General features: G+C 38.7%; 1 protein-coding gene across 1 annotated transcript in view; it reads right to left on the bottom strand.

Annotated features, from left to right (window-relative positions):
• Positions 1 to 807: 807 nt before the first annotated feature.
• Positions 808 to 15,936, bottom strand: part of BCKDHB (branched chain keto acid dehydrogenase E1 subunit beta) — a 377,387-nt gene continuing 362,258 nt past the window's right edge. The window contains exons 10-11 of the mRNA XM_073626854.1: positions 5,127 to 5,286; positions 808 to 1,036 (exon numbers count right to left, since the gene is read on the bottom strand). Coding sequence (XP_073482955.1) covers positions 5,146 to 5,286 — 141 coding nt within the window. The 3' untranslated portion in view covers positions 808 to 1,036; positions 5,127 to 5,145. The remainder of the gene's footprint in view (positions 1,037 to 5,126; positions 5,287 to 15,936) is intronic.

Raw genomic sequence — 15,936 nt, 5'->3', positions numbered from 1 at the left:
ACGCTTATTGCGATTTTTATTACCAAAAATATGTAGCAGAATACATAGCCTAAACTGAGTAAAAAATTTGCTTTTTTTTTAAAAAAACAAATGGGGATATTTATTTTAGCAAAAAGTACAAAATATTGTTGTTTTTTCAAAATTTACCGTATTTTTTGTTTGTAGCACAAAAAATAAAAACCACAGAGATGATCAAATACCACCAAAAGAAAGCTAGATTTGTAGGAAAAAAAGGTTGTCAATTTTGTTTGGGTACAACATTGCACGGTCGCGCAATTGTTAAAGTGACGCAGTGCTGAATCGCAAAAAATTACCTGGTCATTGAGTAGCCAAATCGTCCGGGGCTTAAGTGGTTAAAAAAAAATGTAACTACCACCATTTTATTCTTTGGGGTCTTTCCTTTTAGAAAATATATAATGTTTATATGTAATGTTTTAACTACTCTTCAGGTCTAAAATGTGCATTTTGACCTGTGCAAAAATGGCTCTGGCGGCAAAAAGTTAAATGCAACCCCTGAACCAAACCAAACCTAACCTAAACCTAACCTTAAACCACTGGTAAATGTTTACTGTAAACACTATATTATCAGAGAGCTAAAATTTTCAGACTCCATTTACAATATGCCAGTTTAACTGTAGACTAAAAACCTATTTCAAAATGAAATGAACCTATCGCTATAATACATTCCATTTTCAGCACATTGCACTTCACATCCTTTTTAAACCATTTATGATTTGCACAATTAAATACACTTCTATAGGACAGACTAGGAAATTTTGTGAAGTATGAAAAAAAAACACCATACAATTTGTTGTTTATTAAATAATCATTTATTCAGTTTTGTATTTTGTTCTATATGTGATTTAATATAGAGTAGAATAGAAAAATCCTTCCAGGGAATGGTCAATTCATTTTGCTTTACTCAAAAATTCTATTCTTTTTATTACGGATTCTTAGTATTGTTGACCTCAAAACATTATCCAGTAAAACCATTTACACTGCTGATACACATACAGTCTTGTAATCCTGCCAAGCTCTGTAAAACAAAAATTACAATAGCTGATCACACAAAATAGCTGTTCTTGTGATGCATGTACATCATTTTAGGCTATGACAAATAAAAGCTATTTGTATGCATATACAACTATATGCTATCAAAAGCAGTTGTTAAAAATATATGCAACTAAGCATTTTAATTACAGAACCCTTAAGGAAGACCTAAATGTAAAAAATAGGAAATCTGCTGTTACAAGGATCATTTAGAAATATTAACTGTACCCAAGATGATTTTGAAAAATGTACCCTTTGCCGACAAATTCTCCTGAAAAAAAGTAGTGCACTTTCTGGTACGTGACACTGCTGTGTCTATAGCCACATAGCTGTATATCTGCAGTGAGAGATTCAGGCACTGTTGCCTTGGACAGCTAATTTCTGGAGATTTGGTAATGTCTCTACTGTGCTGCTCACTGTTCTTTGCTGCAGTCTTTGTGGGGTCTGCCATCTAGGCAATGGCAGGTGTTTGTGTCTTAATATCAGAGACACAGTGCAGAAGAAGGCACAGTTTGCCAGTGACTGGGAAAAGATCACTTGTTGACTAGGTCTTTGTCCTCTGACTACCATTCTGCGCAGCTCAGTTCCTCATTAAAGGGTATCCAATATGTAGGGGTTTTCTACTAAAATCTCTTTGTCATGGTCAGATCTAAGACAATGACCTACTTTTTGTCAGGTAAATATGAAATGTAGCATAAGATTTTTCTTTCAGATTTTAATTCAAAATGTGCATTGACGCTTTTCACCAGCTTAAAGCTGGCCATAGATGGGTAGAATTTTGAACGAAAATGAACGTTCTAAGAAAGTTTGTTCGTTTTTCTAAATATTAGCGAGTCAAATTGGTGTTTGGTTTCGGCCATAGTGGGGAGAAAATTTGAAGGAGCAGGATAAAAAAAAATTTCTCAATCTACCTAATTTCTAACAGCGTATGCGGTTTTTGTTCGGTAAAGTCCATTCATTCTAGAATAAAATGTTACAAGCACATGAAATCTTTCAAACATTTGAATGCTCTAAGAAAGTTCTGAGAACTCTCCTAAGCATTTTCTTTCAAAATTCTATCCCTTTCTGGCCAGCTTTAGGCTCTCTGTTTGCTTTTTGATTAAAGAAGCCTGTTCACACAGTTCATGCCTCATCAGCATTGGCTCATCCTTTATCAGATGGTTTATTCAAACAAATTATGTCTCTAAGCAAGCTACTTTAAGCTGGCTATATAAAGGCATACTCTGCTTTAAGTACACTCACTTTACATACACTCGTGAGTAAGGACATAACCGTGAGTGTATGTAAAGTGGCTCTGCAAGGATAGTTCAGATTCCCCGCTACTTGGAAACATACTCCCTGACCCCCCCACTACAGTCCCTGACCCCCCTCTACAGCCCCTGATGCCCCCACTACAGCCCCGACACCCCAGAAGTGAAAAAAGGTATTGTTTCACTTTAAGTACATTTTTGTTTTACATACATGCTCTGGTCCCATTGTGTACTTAAAAGTGGGGTATGCCGGTACTTATAAAAATATGGCAAGTTCAGCATGAATCAGCCAAATTACAAATCGGTGTGGCCATCCCTGCTTGATATAAGTCTATTGGTACTTGGGGCGGGAGAGATTTCCTTTTACTTAATGTTGTGATTTTTATTTTACATTGTTGGATTAGCTGTTTAATCCAACATTTATTTCAGTTCATTTGGTACATAGTTTGACTCTAGCCACATTTCGTGTTTTTTTTCGTTTTAAATATTTTGGTTAGAAAGGTCAGATTTTTATTGTTGCATCCCTTTTAGCGAGATCTCACTTTACGTTCTGTGCAGTCACCAGGAAAGGATATGAGACGGATATAACTTCTGCCCGGTTTGATCTTTGCGGAGATTTCCTCTGACTTTGGTCATTGGGACACAGAATTTATTTTGTAAAACTGCAGGATGCATGTTACTACAAGAGTCCCTCTTGTCCTACATACAAGGAAAAAGCTCTCAACCATTTACACCACCCCACTTTAAATGTCTGGATATATTAAATTATACCAATCACACCTTGTGTTAAACATTCGACGGGTGGGGCAGGCTGGCTTGTCCATTTGACGTTATGATTCGGCTTTTTTAATGCTTATCCCATGGCCCTGAATTTACATTAACCTTCTTCTCATGGAGATTCACTTCGCATGCACACACTATTTTGTCTACACAAGCGTGCAGCAGTTTTGTTTCACTGCCCCCTGCCTCACCACCTTTACACAGCCCAATGATTCTTGGACATTCCACACTCCTGCTGCCTAAAGGGACTAGCCACAGAAGGCGTAGCCTCCCTGGCGGTATGATTATGTCAGATTTTTGCGTCTCAAAGCGGTACAATTGTTTTGCATAGAAATGTGGCTTTTTATATTGTAGGCCTGTAATTCTTAGCAATAACACACTTAAAACTGTTCAAACAAGAGTCTAGTAGACATCCCGGGTATGATAAAGTTTGAAACACAAAATCATAAATTATAATATAATAAATAACTATAAATAATTATAAAAAATAATAATACAATTAATTTTACTATCACTCAATTCTGCAAATGTTCTAATTTACCATTGGTTTTCTAGCTGGTCTAAAACCATTTTTGACGTAAAGGTACACTTTTTGGTTGCTATGGACAATTTCCAGGCACAAAGAATAGTATTTATAACATAAAACTGCATGCAGGGCATTGGACAAAGCACTAGGAACAAAAGGGATGGGAAATTATTTCATACAGTAATGTAATCTGCAAGATTACAGTGTACTGTATGTGTTATGAATTCTCTATTTTTTTAATTTGCTGCCAGGCTGCGCCCCGTGCATCGCAACGCTCGCAGGGAACGGAGCCTGGCACAGAGAAGCATCGGGCTGAGGACAAAGCCTGCAGACACAGCGGGGGGGGGGGAACATCTCGGCTCGGGGTTACTGCTAATGGTACTGAAATTTAACCCTGAGCCACACTCTGGAAAACCGCCAGGGAGGTTAACCCTCTGTGGTAGAGGTCATGGAGAATAGGACAGCAGGACTTGCCAGCTCAGACTCAGTTAACAGTTAGGGGGGTCTGTAGCATCTCCCCAAAAGGTCTCAATTCTATTAGTCCTCACTTATTCTCCCCCCCCCCCCCCACTCTTATAGCTTCTGTGCCTTTTGAAAAGAAGGAGGAAGTCCTCTCACCTAGTTCTGAGAATTCAGCATAGGTGGAGTCCCAGTCCGCTGATATTCCTCCCAAGCTTAAGAATACTATTTCTATCCTTATTGATGCAGTTGCACAGGTCTTTCCCTGGAACAACCTATGTCAGTCACCAACCTAGGTTTTAAAAAACATGCCTAATCTAGACAATGTTTTCTGTACGCTCTCTCTCCTAGAGCCTTTACTGTAAGGTGATTAGCCTCATCCTGATTTACTCCTTATTGCATGCTAAAAAAAAATAAATATATATGAGGCTTGCTGGGAGTGGGAGGGGTTATGTTGGGCTGTGCGTAGAGCTTTGTTTGCCGATGTCCAACAACCCTAAAGTAGCTGCATAACCCATAGTCTAAAACTAAGATCCCATGTCCTGTAATATATGCCAAGAAAAGGGTCAGCCAAAAATTATTTTTGCACAATGAAGGGCCGGCTCACACAGGAACGTGGCACATGTTCCTATACTATTCTTCCTGGTCCCCGTATGGTAGGATTTTGCAGCCCATTCATTTCAATGGGCTTAAATTGCACCAGTACGCAGAGAAAGTAGTGCATGTACTAAATTTTAGGAAATGTGTTGCACCAAATCACATGGTACTGCAGTATCCTGCAATTTGGTGTCCACAAATGCACTGTATTTGTGATCTGCATTTGGGGTGCCGTAAATGTTACACTGGCATCGGCAGCAGATTGCAAAGGCAGTGCATTTTAAGAGCGGTGCAGGAAACGCATACATAACGTGCCTTTCCTGCACTGCATTCTGAACTGGCTCTAAAGAAAAAAAAAAAAACAATTCTCCGTATAAATCTTTTAAGACAAAGGCGAAACCAAGTTAAGAATTACAGTGCTCAAAATAATATATTATACTTTGTCATTATAACAAAATACTTACTGAAATGGTATTGCTTAGTTCAGAAGTTAATCATTTTTCGTAGTGCATCAAAGCATTTCCATTTATCAGGTATATAAAAAGGTTCAAAGATGTGAGGAAATGGAGTGTCATATCCACATACTCTGGCTATAGGAGCTTCAAGATTCAAGAAACACTCCTCCTGCAAATGAGTTAAAAAGGCACAGCATGAGTATTGACAAATTTTAGTTGGGTTCACGCTATGAGGTTTTCAGATTGACAAAATGCCACTGATAATATCAGTCTTCAAAAATATGCACAGCTGGAAACGCATTTGAACATTAAATTAGTAGTTTAATAAACTGACCATTTATACAAGATAAAAACATGTTGCAAGTTAATTAAATACTGTTTTCCATGAAGTTGTGAAGGCTCACAAGCTTTAACTTAAAGGGCAAACATATAAGCCAGAACTAAATTTTAAAACATATTTATGTATTAACATCTGCAAAACCAAAGTTTGAAAATGTTATTTGGAGATATAGAAACTGAATTGAAGTTTTTTTTTTATGGTTCATTAGCTAATCATATTAGAGTGCAACCTCTTAAAGTCCAAGTTGACCTTTTGGGAAAAAAATAAGAGCACATATTGTTGCAGAAAAAAAACCCCAAAAAAGTATTTATTCTTTTTTCCTTCAGGAGTCTGCAAATCTTTGCACCCCTGATCAGTGGATCAGGAGTGCAATGTCAGGATCCTGCAGACAAGCCCTGCAGCTTTCAGCCTGTACCTCCAATACAGGCTAACTGTTTACAAGCTGCAGGGCTTGTGAATGAACTATGACAGCATTCATTAGAACCCTCATCTTCCATTAAGAACTATAATTGATGACAGTATATGTTGTTCTTTCATTCACAGATCATTGCAAATTGCTGTGGCAGAGCCCAGCACGGTAACACTATTTTTTAAACGTGACAGCGGGTGTGGGGAGAAGATACACCATCTGCTGTTACAAGGAGGAGGGGAATCCGGGATACAGGGGGCATGTCACACCGAATTATGTAACATGCTCTGAAAAGTGAATGTGTCCTTAAGTCTAAAGATAGTCATACATGGCTAGTCTTCTTTCCCCTACATTAAACAGCATGAATGGAGGAATCTACGCTGCTGGCTATTGTATTTAAGCAGCCTTAGAACCCTGGTTGCTTGAATGCATAGACACTGACTGCATCTTATAGAATGCAGTCACTATTTGGCCGGGAGGGCCACACACAGTACGGATTCCGCAGGAAATGCCCGGAATTCATGCTGTGTATGGTCAGCCTAATTGCTACTTACATTGTCAACATGTTTATATATGACTATTGTAAAAGCTTTTTTGTTTACAAAATAAAAAACTTTAAGAAAAAAACTAATGCTTTTCAAAATCAAGAACTCATCTTGCTCCTTTAACGTGTAATGAAAATTCAAATCTAAAACTTCAAGATCTATCATATTTTTACAGTCCTGTCCCCTATGGGGCAAAGAACATATATTACTTTGTCCCGTGTTATCAAGTGCTTTCTAGCCATGGTTATGAGGTCTTATGTGCCCCCTTACCCTCCTGCTGTGGCCAATATGACAACAGATTTGAAGGAGATGGCTGATTCACAAGTGCAACTTGTCTTGGCTGTGAACACTTTCCATAGACATACAGCAGCAAGAGAATTGCAGAGCTTGACAGCTTGAGACATTCCCCCTCCCTCTGCATTTCTCTTGCCACTGGGGTAGGACTGTAACAAAAAAATATATGATGGACCATTATTTACCACAAAGGAACCACAAAATAATGTGTAATTGTAAAGGCAACCCTGTCAAACTCAAAATGTTAATAAAATAGTTCTCTGTAAAGAAAATGCCTTCACTGTCTGTTCTATAAAATACATTTCTGCTTGAAGAGTGTTGATCTTGAGTACCCCCTGAGCTCAGTGGTTCATCCCACTGGTCATTACAACACTACTGGGTCCTGTTAGTGATGCAGAGGTCAGCGACAAACACCTGAGATCAAAAGGGGACACAAGACTTCAGCACTTTCAGATGTGTTGGTTCCCAAAGAGAAGAGTTCTCTTTATCACTCATGCTCTTCACCCCTTATATTAACACATCCAGTTTAGGGACAGAGCCACTTTGTTTAGCTTTTCACCTAGATACGAACATGATAGGACAGAAATACAGGAGATGCCAGCAAATGTGTATTTTTTTTAATTTAACTATTTTAGATGCATGGTCGAGGGCTGTCAACTTTACTACCAGAGTGTTTTCATATATTTTTTCCTAATTCATTTTCTGATAGCCTGACAAATATGAAATGTTTCATATTTACATTTCCAGCCAACTGGGGAGAAACAGGCTTCTGTAGCTATGTTTATCTTTCTATTCTTACCTGCTCATTTAAAAAAAAAAAAAAAAAAAAAGTTTTGAGCTCAATAGCAACACTTATGCACATATACAACAGGAGGAGACAGGAGTGATACATCCTATCCACATCTGCTCTTTTCAGTGACGGCTCTATGAAGTTTCAGTTATTGAAAATCTGTATACTTGTATATAAATAGCGAAACAAATGTATAATACACCATTAAAATTGCAAGGATAAAAAAATATACAGGCATACCCTGTTTTTAAGTACACAATGGGGTTTATTTACTAAAGCTGGAAAGTGCAAAATCAGGCTCACTTCTGCATAGAAACCAATGAGCTTTTAACCCCAGTTTGTTCAATTAAGCTTTGGTAAGAAAACATGGAAGCTCATTGGTTTCTAAGCAGAAGTGAGCCTGATTTCGTACTTTCCAGCTTTATTAAATAAACCCCATTCAGTACTTAAAAGTGGGGTATGCCTGTATAAATAATCCAAACCACTGCAACAGTAAGTAAAATGAAAGCAACACTGGCTTTAAATAGATTTTTAATTATTATATACACTAGCACAATATTAGGTTTGCAGCTGTCGTAAATTTGTAGTGTCAAGCGAAAAATTAGCAATTTTTTTTGTTTGATTGTTAACCTCCACTACTTCAGCTCATACGAAATGTAAAGGATATTGCAAGTCTCAACAGTATATGCCATACAAAAAAAGAAAATTATTTCTACAATTACAGAACAGCTCTGGTCCAAATGCAACTGTCACTGGGACACTGCCTTTGATTTTGAAGGAAGCTAGAGCTTGAAACAGATAGTGAACGTGATCATTTACCTAAGGATAAAACTTTGATTAATTTTGTTTGTAAGTTGCATGAAATAAAGCAAACATTAGAAAGTGAATGAGGGTGCCAATAAAGTAAGGTCATTTTAACAGACACTTCAATTACAGAAAGACACCGGTAGTTTAATCACTCTTTAGCGCAGACTCCAGCAAAACAATCCCAGGTTCGCTTATCGGATTTAGAGAATACATAGAAATTACACTGGGGTCTCACTTCCCCTATTTTATATTACATTTATTTTGCATCATGGAAAATGTAGGGGAAAGACTATAAAAGGAATTCTGAAATCTTCTCCAAACCAATTTCCCAGCCCTCCCACCAACCAGCTAATCAAAAAGATGCTTTTACATCCTATTTAGCAGAATCTGCATTCATAAGACCATCCTCAGTGCTCTCTTTGCCATTCTCCTGACCAGTCTTGTCATAGCTCCCTCATGACATCACATTGCTGTTCCTTTAAAACTAAAAGGACTCTGTAAACCCAGTTATTGGCCAACTGCCTATAGGAGCTGCCCACACAGATGTAAGCACTCCACAAAGGACCCACCCCTACCCCACAAGAGTGGAGAATTGGCCTCGGTTATCTTCCCTTTTTTTTTTTACATAAAAAAGGTGCAATTGGCTAGAGGCAGGTGGAGTTGGAGGAAATGGCATTTCTTTTCAATGACCAGAGGTAAACCTTAATTATAGTATATTCATCTACTGCTGTACATGTTTTAACCAACCAAATCCTGTTTAATATTTGGATATCATTCTCTTCAGTATGGTCTTTACACACATGAAAGACTTAAAGCTTGACTGCTGAGAACTAAAATGTCCTTACATTTAAGTTAATATATGGTTGGCTTTAAGGATCGCTTGTGGTATGAACTTGTGACCCTACGCTACCATATCTTAGTAGGATAGTTGGCCAAGCATCTGACAGATGACAAAAATGAGGGCTTGTAGAAAAAATGAAGAATTTAGAATGCATGCGGGGAGTTGCTTTCATAAGGGTTCAATATATTTTCAAATGTGTTAATAAACAAGTCATCTGTTCAACAGTTTCTGGATAAAATACATGGCACCAAAAGGCATATAAACATTGTATTTCAGCCCAATCTGGCTTCCAAATTGTTTATTAATTTGTCATTTGACCATGTGCATGGAGAAAGCATTCTAATGGAATTTACACTGCTCACATATGTTGGACAAACTGGTTTGTATTAATCTAGAGTTTATACTAATACTTCTGCAATCTAACATTTAGGAGTACTAAATACCATTAACACTTAAAGAGGTTGTAAACCTCCATGCAGTATTTATACCTATACAGTAGGCAAGCCTAGAATACAGCTTACCTATAGGTACTGTAAATATCTTCAGGAGTAAGTGCCCTGACTGACAGCTCCCGCGCGCATGCCCCGGAAGGAAGATGAGCGAAGATGGATGCGGCATGCAGCGGGGACGGCGCGGGCTTCGTTTGCAGGTAAGTGCTCATAATGTTATGGATAATGAATAATTTTCAGGAAAGGGGAAACTTTTTTTTGGAAGAGTTTACTTCCGCTCTAATAATACTTTGCAATATAGCTATGTACCCTAACCCGACACCTGATGGCTGTGATAGCCTTTGTTTGGCTATCATAGTTACTTAGATGAGGTTGAAAAAAGACACAAGTCTATCAAGTCCAACCTATGTGTGTGATATGTCAGTATTACATTGTATATCCCTGTATGTTGCGGTCGTTCAGATGCTTATCTAATAGTTTTTTGAAACTATCAATGCCGCCCGCTGAAACAACCACCTGTGGAAGGGAATTCCACATCCTTGCCTCTCTTACAGTAAAAAAGCCTCTACGCAGTTTAAGGTTAAACCTCTTTTCTTCTAATTTTAATGAGTGGCCACGTGACTTATTAACCTTCCTTCTGCAAAAAAGTTTTATCCCTATTGTGGGGTCACCAGTATGGTATTTGTACAATGAAATCATATTCCCTCTCAATCGTCCTTTTTCCAGAGAATAAGTTCAGTGCTCGCACCCTTTCTTCATAACTAATATCCTTATTTATTATTAGCTTTGTTGCCCTTCTCTGTACTCGCTCCATTTCCAGCACATCTTTTGAGGACTGGTGCCCAGAACTGGACAGCATACTCCAGGTGAGGCCGGACCAAAGTCTTATAGAGTGGGAGAATTATCGCTTTATCCCTGGAGTTAATCCCCTTTTTAATGCGTGCCAATATTCTGTTTGCTTTGTTAGCAGCAGCTTGTCATTGCATGCCATTGCTGAGCCCATCATCTACTAGGACCCCCCAGGTCCTTTTCCATCTTGGATTCCCCAAGAGGTTCACCCGCTAGTGAGTAGATTGCATTCATATTTTTGCCACCCAAATGCATTATTTACATTTTTCTACATTAAACTTCATTTGCCAAGTAGTTGCCCACCCCATTAATTTGTTCAGATCTTCTTGCAAGGTTTCCACATCCTGCGGAGAAGTTATTGTCCTGCTGAGCTTAGTGTCATCTGCAAATACAAAGATTGAACTGTTTACCCCATCCTCCAGGTCGTTTATGAACAAATTAAACAGGATTGGTCCCAGGACAGAACCCTGGTGGAGCCCACTTTCCACCCCTGACCATTTACCACCACCCTCTGAACTCTCCCTTGTAGCCAGTTTTCAATCCATGTACTCCCCCAATGGTCCACGCCAACGGACCTTACTTTGTACAGTAAACATTTATGAGGAACTAAAAATACACAAATACAGCGTTCACAAAGACCCATCATAAGTGAAAACAACAAAAACAAAGTCCATAAAAAACTGTGAAAATGCTTCACATCTGGTGCGCAACAAGTACAAAGAAAATGTTGCAGAAAAACTTTCTGAGGCGTACCAAGACACCCCCACATGTGTCCCCACTCACCAGATCACGACGAAAACCCAGCTTTTCAGTCTGGTGGTCCCCACTCACCAGATCACGACACCCAGCTTTTCAGTCTGGTGGTCAATACAGACTTATAACGATAACCAAAGGATGTCCACAGGATGGCAGATTCAATGATGTGACATGATGATAAGTAACCAAACATAAGTTAAAAAAAAGCATGAAATTTGAGAGGACTACAGCAAACACCGTGAATGGAGTTCTTTCCACGAGACCGGAAGTGATGTCAGTCGTGCCGGAAGTTGCGTTGCATCAATGCATTTTGCCCCCCCACAGGGCGTCATCTTCAGGTCCTTTCTGTCACACCGTATTTGCACAGCGGTCTTAGCGTACTTTTTTTGGAAAAAATACACTTTTGAATTAAAAAAATAAGACAACAGTAAAGTTAGCCCAATTTTTTTTATATTGTGAAAGATAATGTTACGTTGAGTAAATTCATACCCAACATGTCACTCTTCAAAACTGCGCCTGCTCGTGGAATGGCGACAAACTTTTACCCTTAAAAATCTCCATAGGCGAAGTTTAAAAAAATTCTACAGGTTACAGAGGAGGTCTAGGACTAAAATTATTGCTCTCACTCTACCAAATGCAGCGATACCTTACATGTGTGGTTTGAACACCGTTTTCATATGCGGGCGCTAGTCACATATGCGTTCGCTTCTGCATGCGAGCTCGTCTGGACGGGGCGCTTTTAAAAATTTTTTTTTTTAAATTTATTTTACTTTTTTTTAAAAACATTTTTACACTGTTTAAAAAAAAGGCCCTTTAAGAGCTATGGGCGGAAGTGACGTTTTGACTTCGCAATGCTATGGAGACGGGTGGAGGCTATCTTCCCCTCACTCGTCTCTATGCACAGCCACAGGAAGGATCCAATCGCCTCCACCGCTGTCAACAGCTTCGGTAAGCGGTGGAGGGCAGGGAGCGTGTCGGGAGGGGGGCCCTCTCCCGCCGCCGATAAAAGTGATCTTGCGGCGAATCCGCCGCAGAGACCACTTTTATCTTAAACCGAACCGCTCACTGAAGAAGAGGATACCGGGGTTATGGCAGCTAGCTGCTGCCATAACAACGATATCCTCCTTCAAAGTGCCGACGTATAACGACGGTGGGCAGTCCAGAATTGGTTAACACTGTACAAATCAGAGCTTAGGAGATATGAAAATTTATAATCGTCCCACCAAAAAAGAAAAGAGTGTAGGATGCCAGCTGCTGGAACCCTTTATTCTCCAAAAAGGTCTTAAAACGATAGTTTATTCCCACATGTGCAAAGTTTCTTAATCAACAAACCTCTTCAAGTGATCTTCTCACCAATATCTTTAAATGCTCAGCAGATAGTAAGACCCCTCTTTTATAATGGGTCAAATCACACTTGTGCTCAACAACAAATCAAGTGTTGCTCTCTCTTCTTCCTTCCACTGCTTGTCATGCCTTTTGTGCAATAATTCCTCAAAGACAAATCAAAACAAAACAAAAACCATCAGAGAGCGATACTATTAAACCAAAACTGTGCTCCCTACTCTTACTTTATCGTGCTCAAATAAACATGTAGTGATCTCACACTCATACCATCCAAACAAAATCTTCCACCACCAGGTGCCCTCTCATGCAATGGAGCCTCTCCAAAGCCTTGCGACCATGAATCAATTTATAATGCATTCAATCTCCACTCTCCTCTGCTATCTTCTCCAGAGTCACCAATCCACCTTAAAAAAAGGGCTTCCAATGGTGTAGCATTTTCAAGCAAAAACATATATTTTCCAATATGCTTACACATACAAGGGAAAGATCCCACATCTATTCAAGGATTATAAGCAGATGTCCAGCGTACCCCACCCCACTACATCAGATGTCAAAAACCGCTGCACCAACAGAAGTCAAGAGTCCTCCACACTCCCTTACATGACAGTGCACCCCCTTTATGCTGCTGCAGGAAAGAAGCTGGGAACATAGCTGGTAAGCAAAAAGTTCAGGGTCTGGAGGAGGACCAGAGGAGGGCTGGATCTGTAGGAGTTCTGTTCTCCTCTCTGCTGCCGACTGCTGAGACAAGGTGGGGGCAGAGATGAAGGGGTGTCGCAGCTGTAGGAGAGGTGCCAGGGTCACAGGAAATGGCCTGCAGGGCCAGATTCAGCACGCTGGCCTTGTGACACATGTGCTGTAGTGCTTCTACATCTAAATTAGCAAGGAACACATCAATTATAGTGGTTCTCAATCTCAGTCCTCAAGTACCCCCAACGGGCCATGTTTTCAGGTTTTCCTTCACTTTGCACAGCTGCTTTGAATCAATATCAATGACAAGGTATTGATAAGAGCTATTTTATCCAAGGGAAGTTCCCAAAACATGGCCCGTTGGGGGTACTTGAGGACTGAGGTTGAGAACCACTGCTCTAAGATCTTCTAGTTATATGTACAGTCCCTTGTATCCTCAATATACAAGGTAAGGGACTATACAAGTAGTCTTAATATTGTATCAACATATTTCTAGTGATCACAGTGAGATTTGGATTCCCAGGTACAATTGGGCTACTTTTGATTGTTGTTCATGTAAACAGGCAACAAAAAGTTGCTATGGTTGGATCCTTACTTTATATAAATTACATTCTTCTTTTAAGAGTAATTTTATTTGCAATGCCTTAGTCAATATTGCATAAAGTTCTTGTAAACATATGTGTTGAATCTGTTCTTAAGATTTCATAGATTCTAGAATATAAAAGGCAAATCCTGCATCTTTACAGGCTGGTTTTATTACCAATTCTTTATTGCTTTGCAGTTCTTTCAAAGCCTTTATGTTAAATGTTGTTGTTTCTTTTTCCTTTTCCCACACCAAACTCATTCACCCTCTACTAATTTAGTGAAAAGTGGTCTACTTCTTTTATGAGAAAATTGTGGTGTGCATACAGTATATGAAGGTTTGCAAAAGGCCCTTTAACCGCTGAGGGAGAATACCTGTATATTTCAACTTTGCAAGAATTCCAATAATCTCAAGTTCTTTTGTGATGTCAACAAAGGCCCTTTCCCTTATTTTTCTTCTTATTTTTTTAAAGATATAATTATTGAGTTTAAAGAGAGACATACAAAAAATAAACCCAATATGTGGTAGAGAGAAAAAAAAACACTGTACAAAAAAAAACAAGACTTGTGTAATTGTCTCACACGTCTCCTGTGATCATTCAACATACAAGTTATATGGAGTCACACAGACATCATAACATGAGCAAACTTAGCATTTGTTAGAAAGGGGTATATTGCCAGCACAAGTATAGAGGGTGCCAGCTGATTACACCGATACAGGGGTTAGAGTCAAAGGACTAGCTATCCACTTGCCCCAGATTTTATGAAATGTTTTAACTCTTTTCCGAAGCTCGAAGGTGAGTTTATAGAGAGGTAGGGAGTCATTGACCAATTTCAGCCAGAGAGATCTTGTTGGGGATAGCGATACCATCCATGACATCTATGTGGGAACAAATGAAAACTTTCTCCAGAGTCTCTCATTATCTGATGTTATTACAAATGCGGGCATATACAAGATTTTAAATTATCACCTTCTTTGATGAAACTTAATTTCAGTCTAGTTCCTCTTCATGTTTTTAGTCTGTATCTAATCCTGGTTGAGTTTATTTGCCTCTGCCTACTTTTGTTCTAGTGTATGCCCACTGTTCCCAGTTTCTGAAAATATGGTGTGGTTGGGATAAAAAAGTTTTTGGAAGAATTTAGAAAGAGTGATGAGCAAAAGTAGAGTACTAGCAGATTAAAAATAAGACTGCATATAGTAATATAAAAGAATTGATGTATTCGGAAGGAAAGAGGAAGTATGCAGATACAGTGATATACTAAAGCTGAGCTTTTAGGATATAGAAACTTCTCCCTCACCTTGTAGCAATTGAACATGTGTAGATATAATTATAATATTCTTTATAGAAGGTAGGTTTAGTCCTCATGCACACGGACGTTTTTACAGCTGCTTTTTTGAGCTTTTTTTGCAGCTTAAAAAGGCCTGTCTATGTTAGTCTATGGCTTCATGCCCACCTAGGCGTTTTTGAGCTGCAAGTGGCATAGGCGTTTTTAAGCTGTAAAAAAAACCCAGGACCAGTGGGTTCTGAGAGACGTTTTTCAGCTGTAAAAACGCTCTAACGCTAAAAAACACTCAAAAACGTCATTCACCAACGTTTTTTAGCGTTTTTGATCCATTGAAAAAAAAAAAAAAAAAAAAAAAATTTGAAAAAAAAAACGCTCAAAAACGCTAACGCGGAAAAACGCTCAAAAACGCTATTGCAAAAACGCTGAAAAACGCTGAAAAAAGTTAAAAAAAAATCACTGCAAAGATACTGGCGTTTTCATAACGTTTTTTTAACAGCCTGTGTGCATGAGGGCTTAATATAGAAACCACTTCTAGAAGGAAATTGAGTGTTTTAAAAAAAAAAAAAAAAAAAAAAAAAGATAACATTACAATAACTTGTAAGCGTTCTAATAACAGAGTAAATAGCTGAGTGTATGGGATTATTACGGTGCCAAAAATGCAGCAATACAATTTTATAAAAATAATTAAATTTATTACAAAAAGTTAAATATACAATTCATACAGGGTGCAGGGTACAAAATGGAGCATAGGCAGATCATTACAACCAGTTGATGGAAATAGTTGAAATATCCCTACTAGTGTCGCCAAAACATTGGCTTCCTCAGGGGATAAAATAGGT

The sequence above is a fragment of the Aquarana catesbeiana genome, linkage group LG04 (assembly GCF_042186555.1).
Source record: "Aquarana catesbeiana isolate 2022-GZ linkage group LG04, ASM4218655v1, whole genome shotgun sequence".
In the NCBI taxonomy this organism is placed as follows: Eukaryota; Metazoa; Chordata; class Amphibia; order Anura; family Ranidae; genus Aquarana; species Aquarana catesbeiana.
The sequence above is the reverse complement of the archived record's forward strand: the minus strand, read 5'-3'. Positions and strand labels throughout refer to the sequence as shown.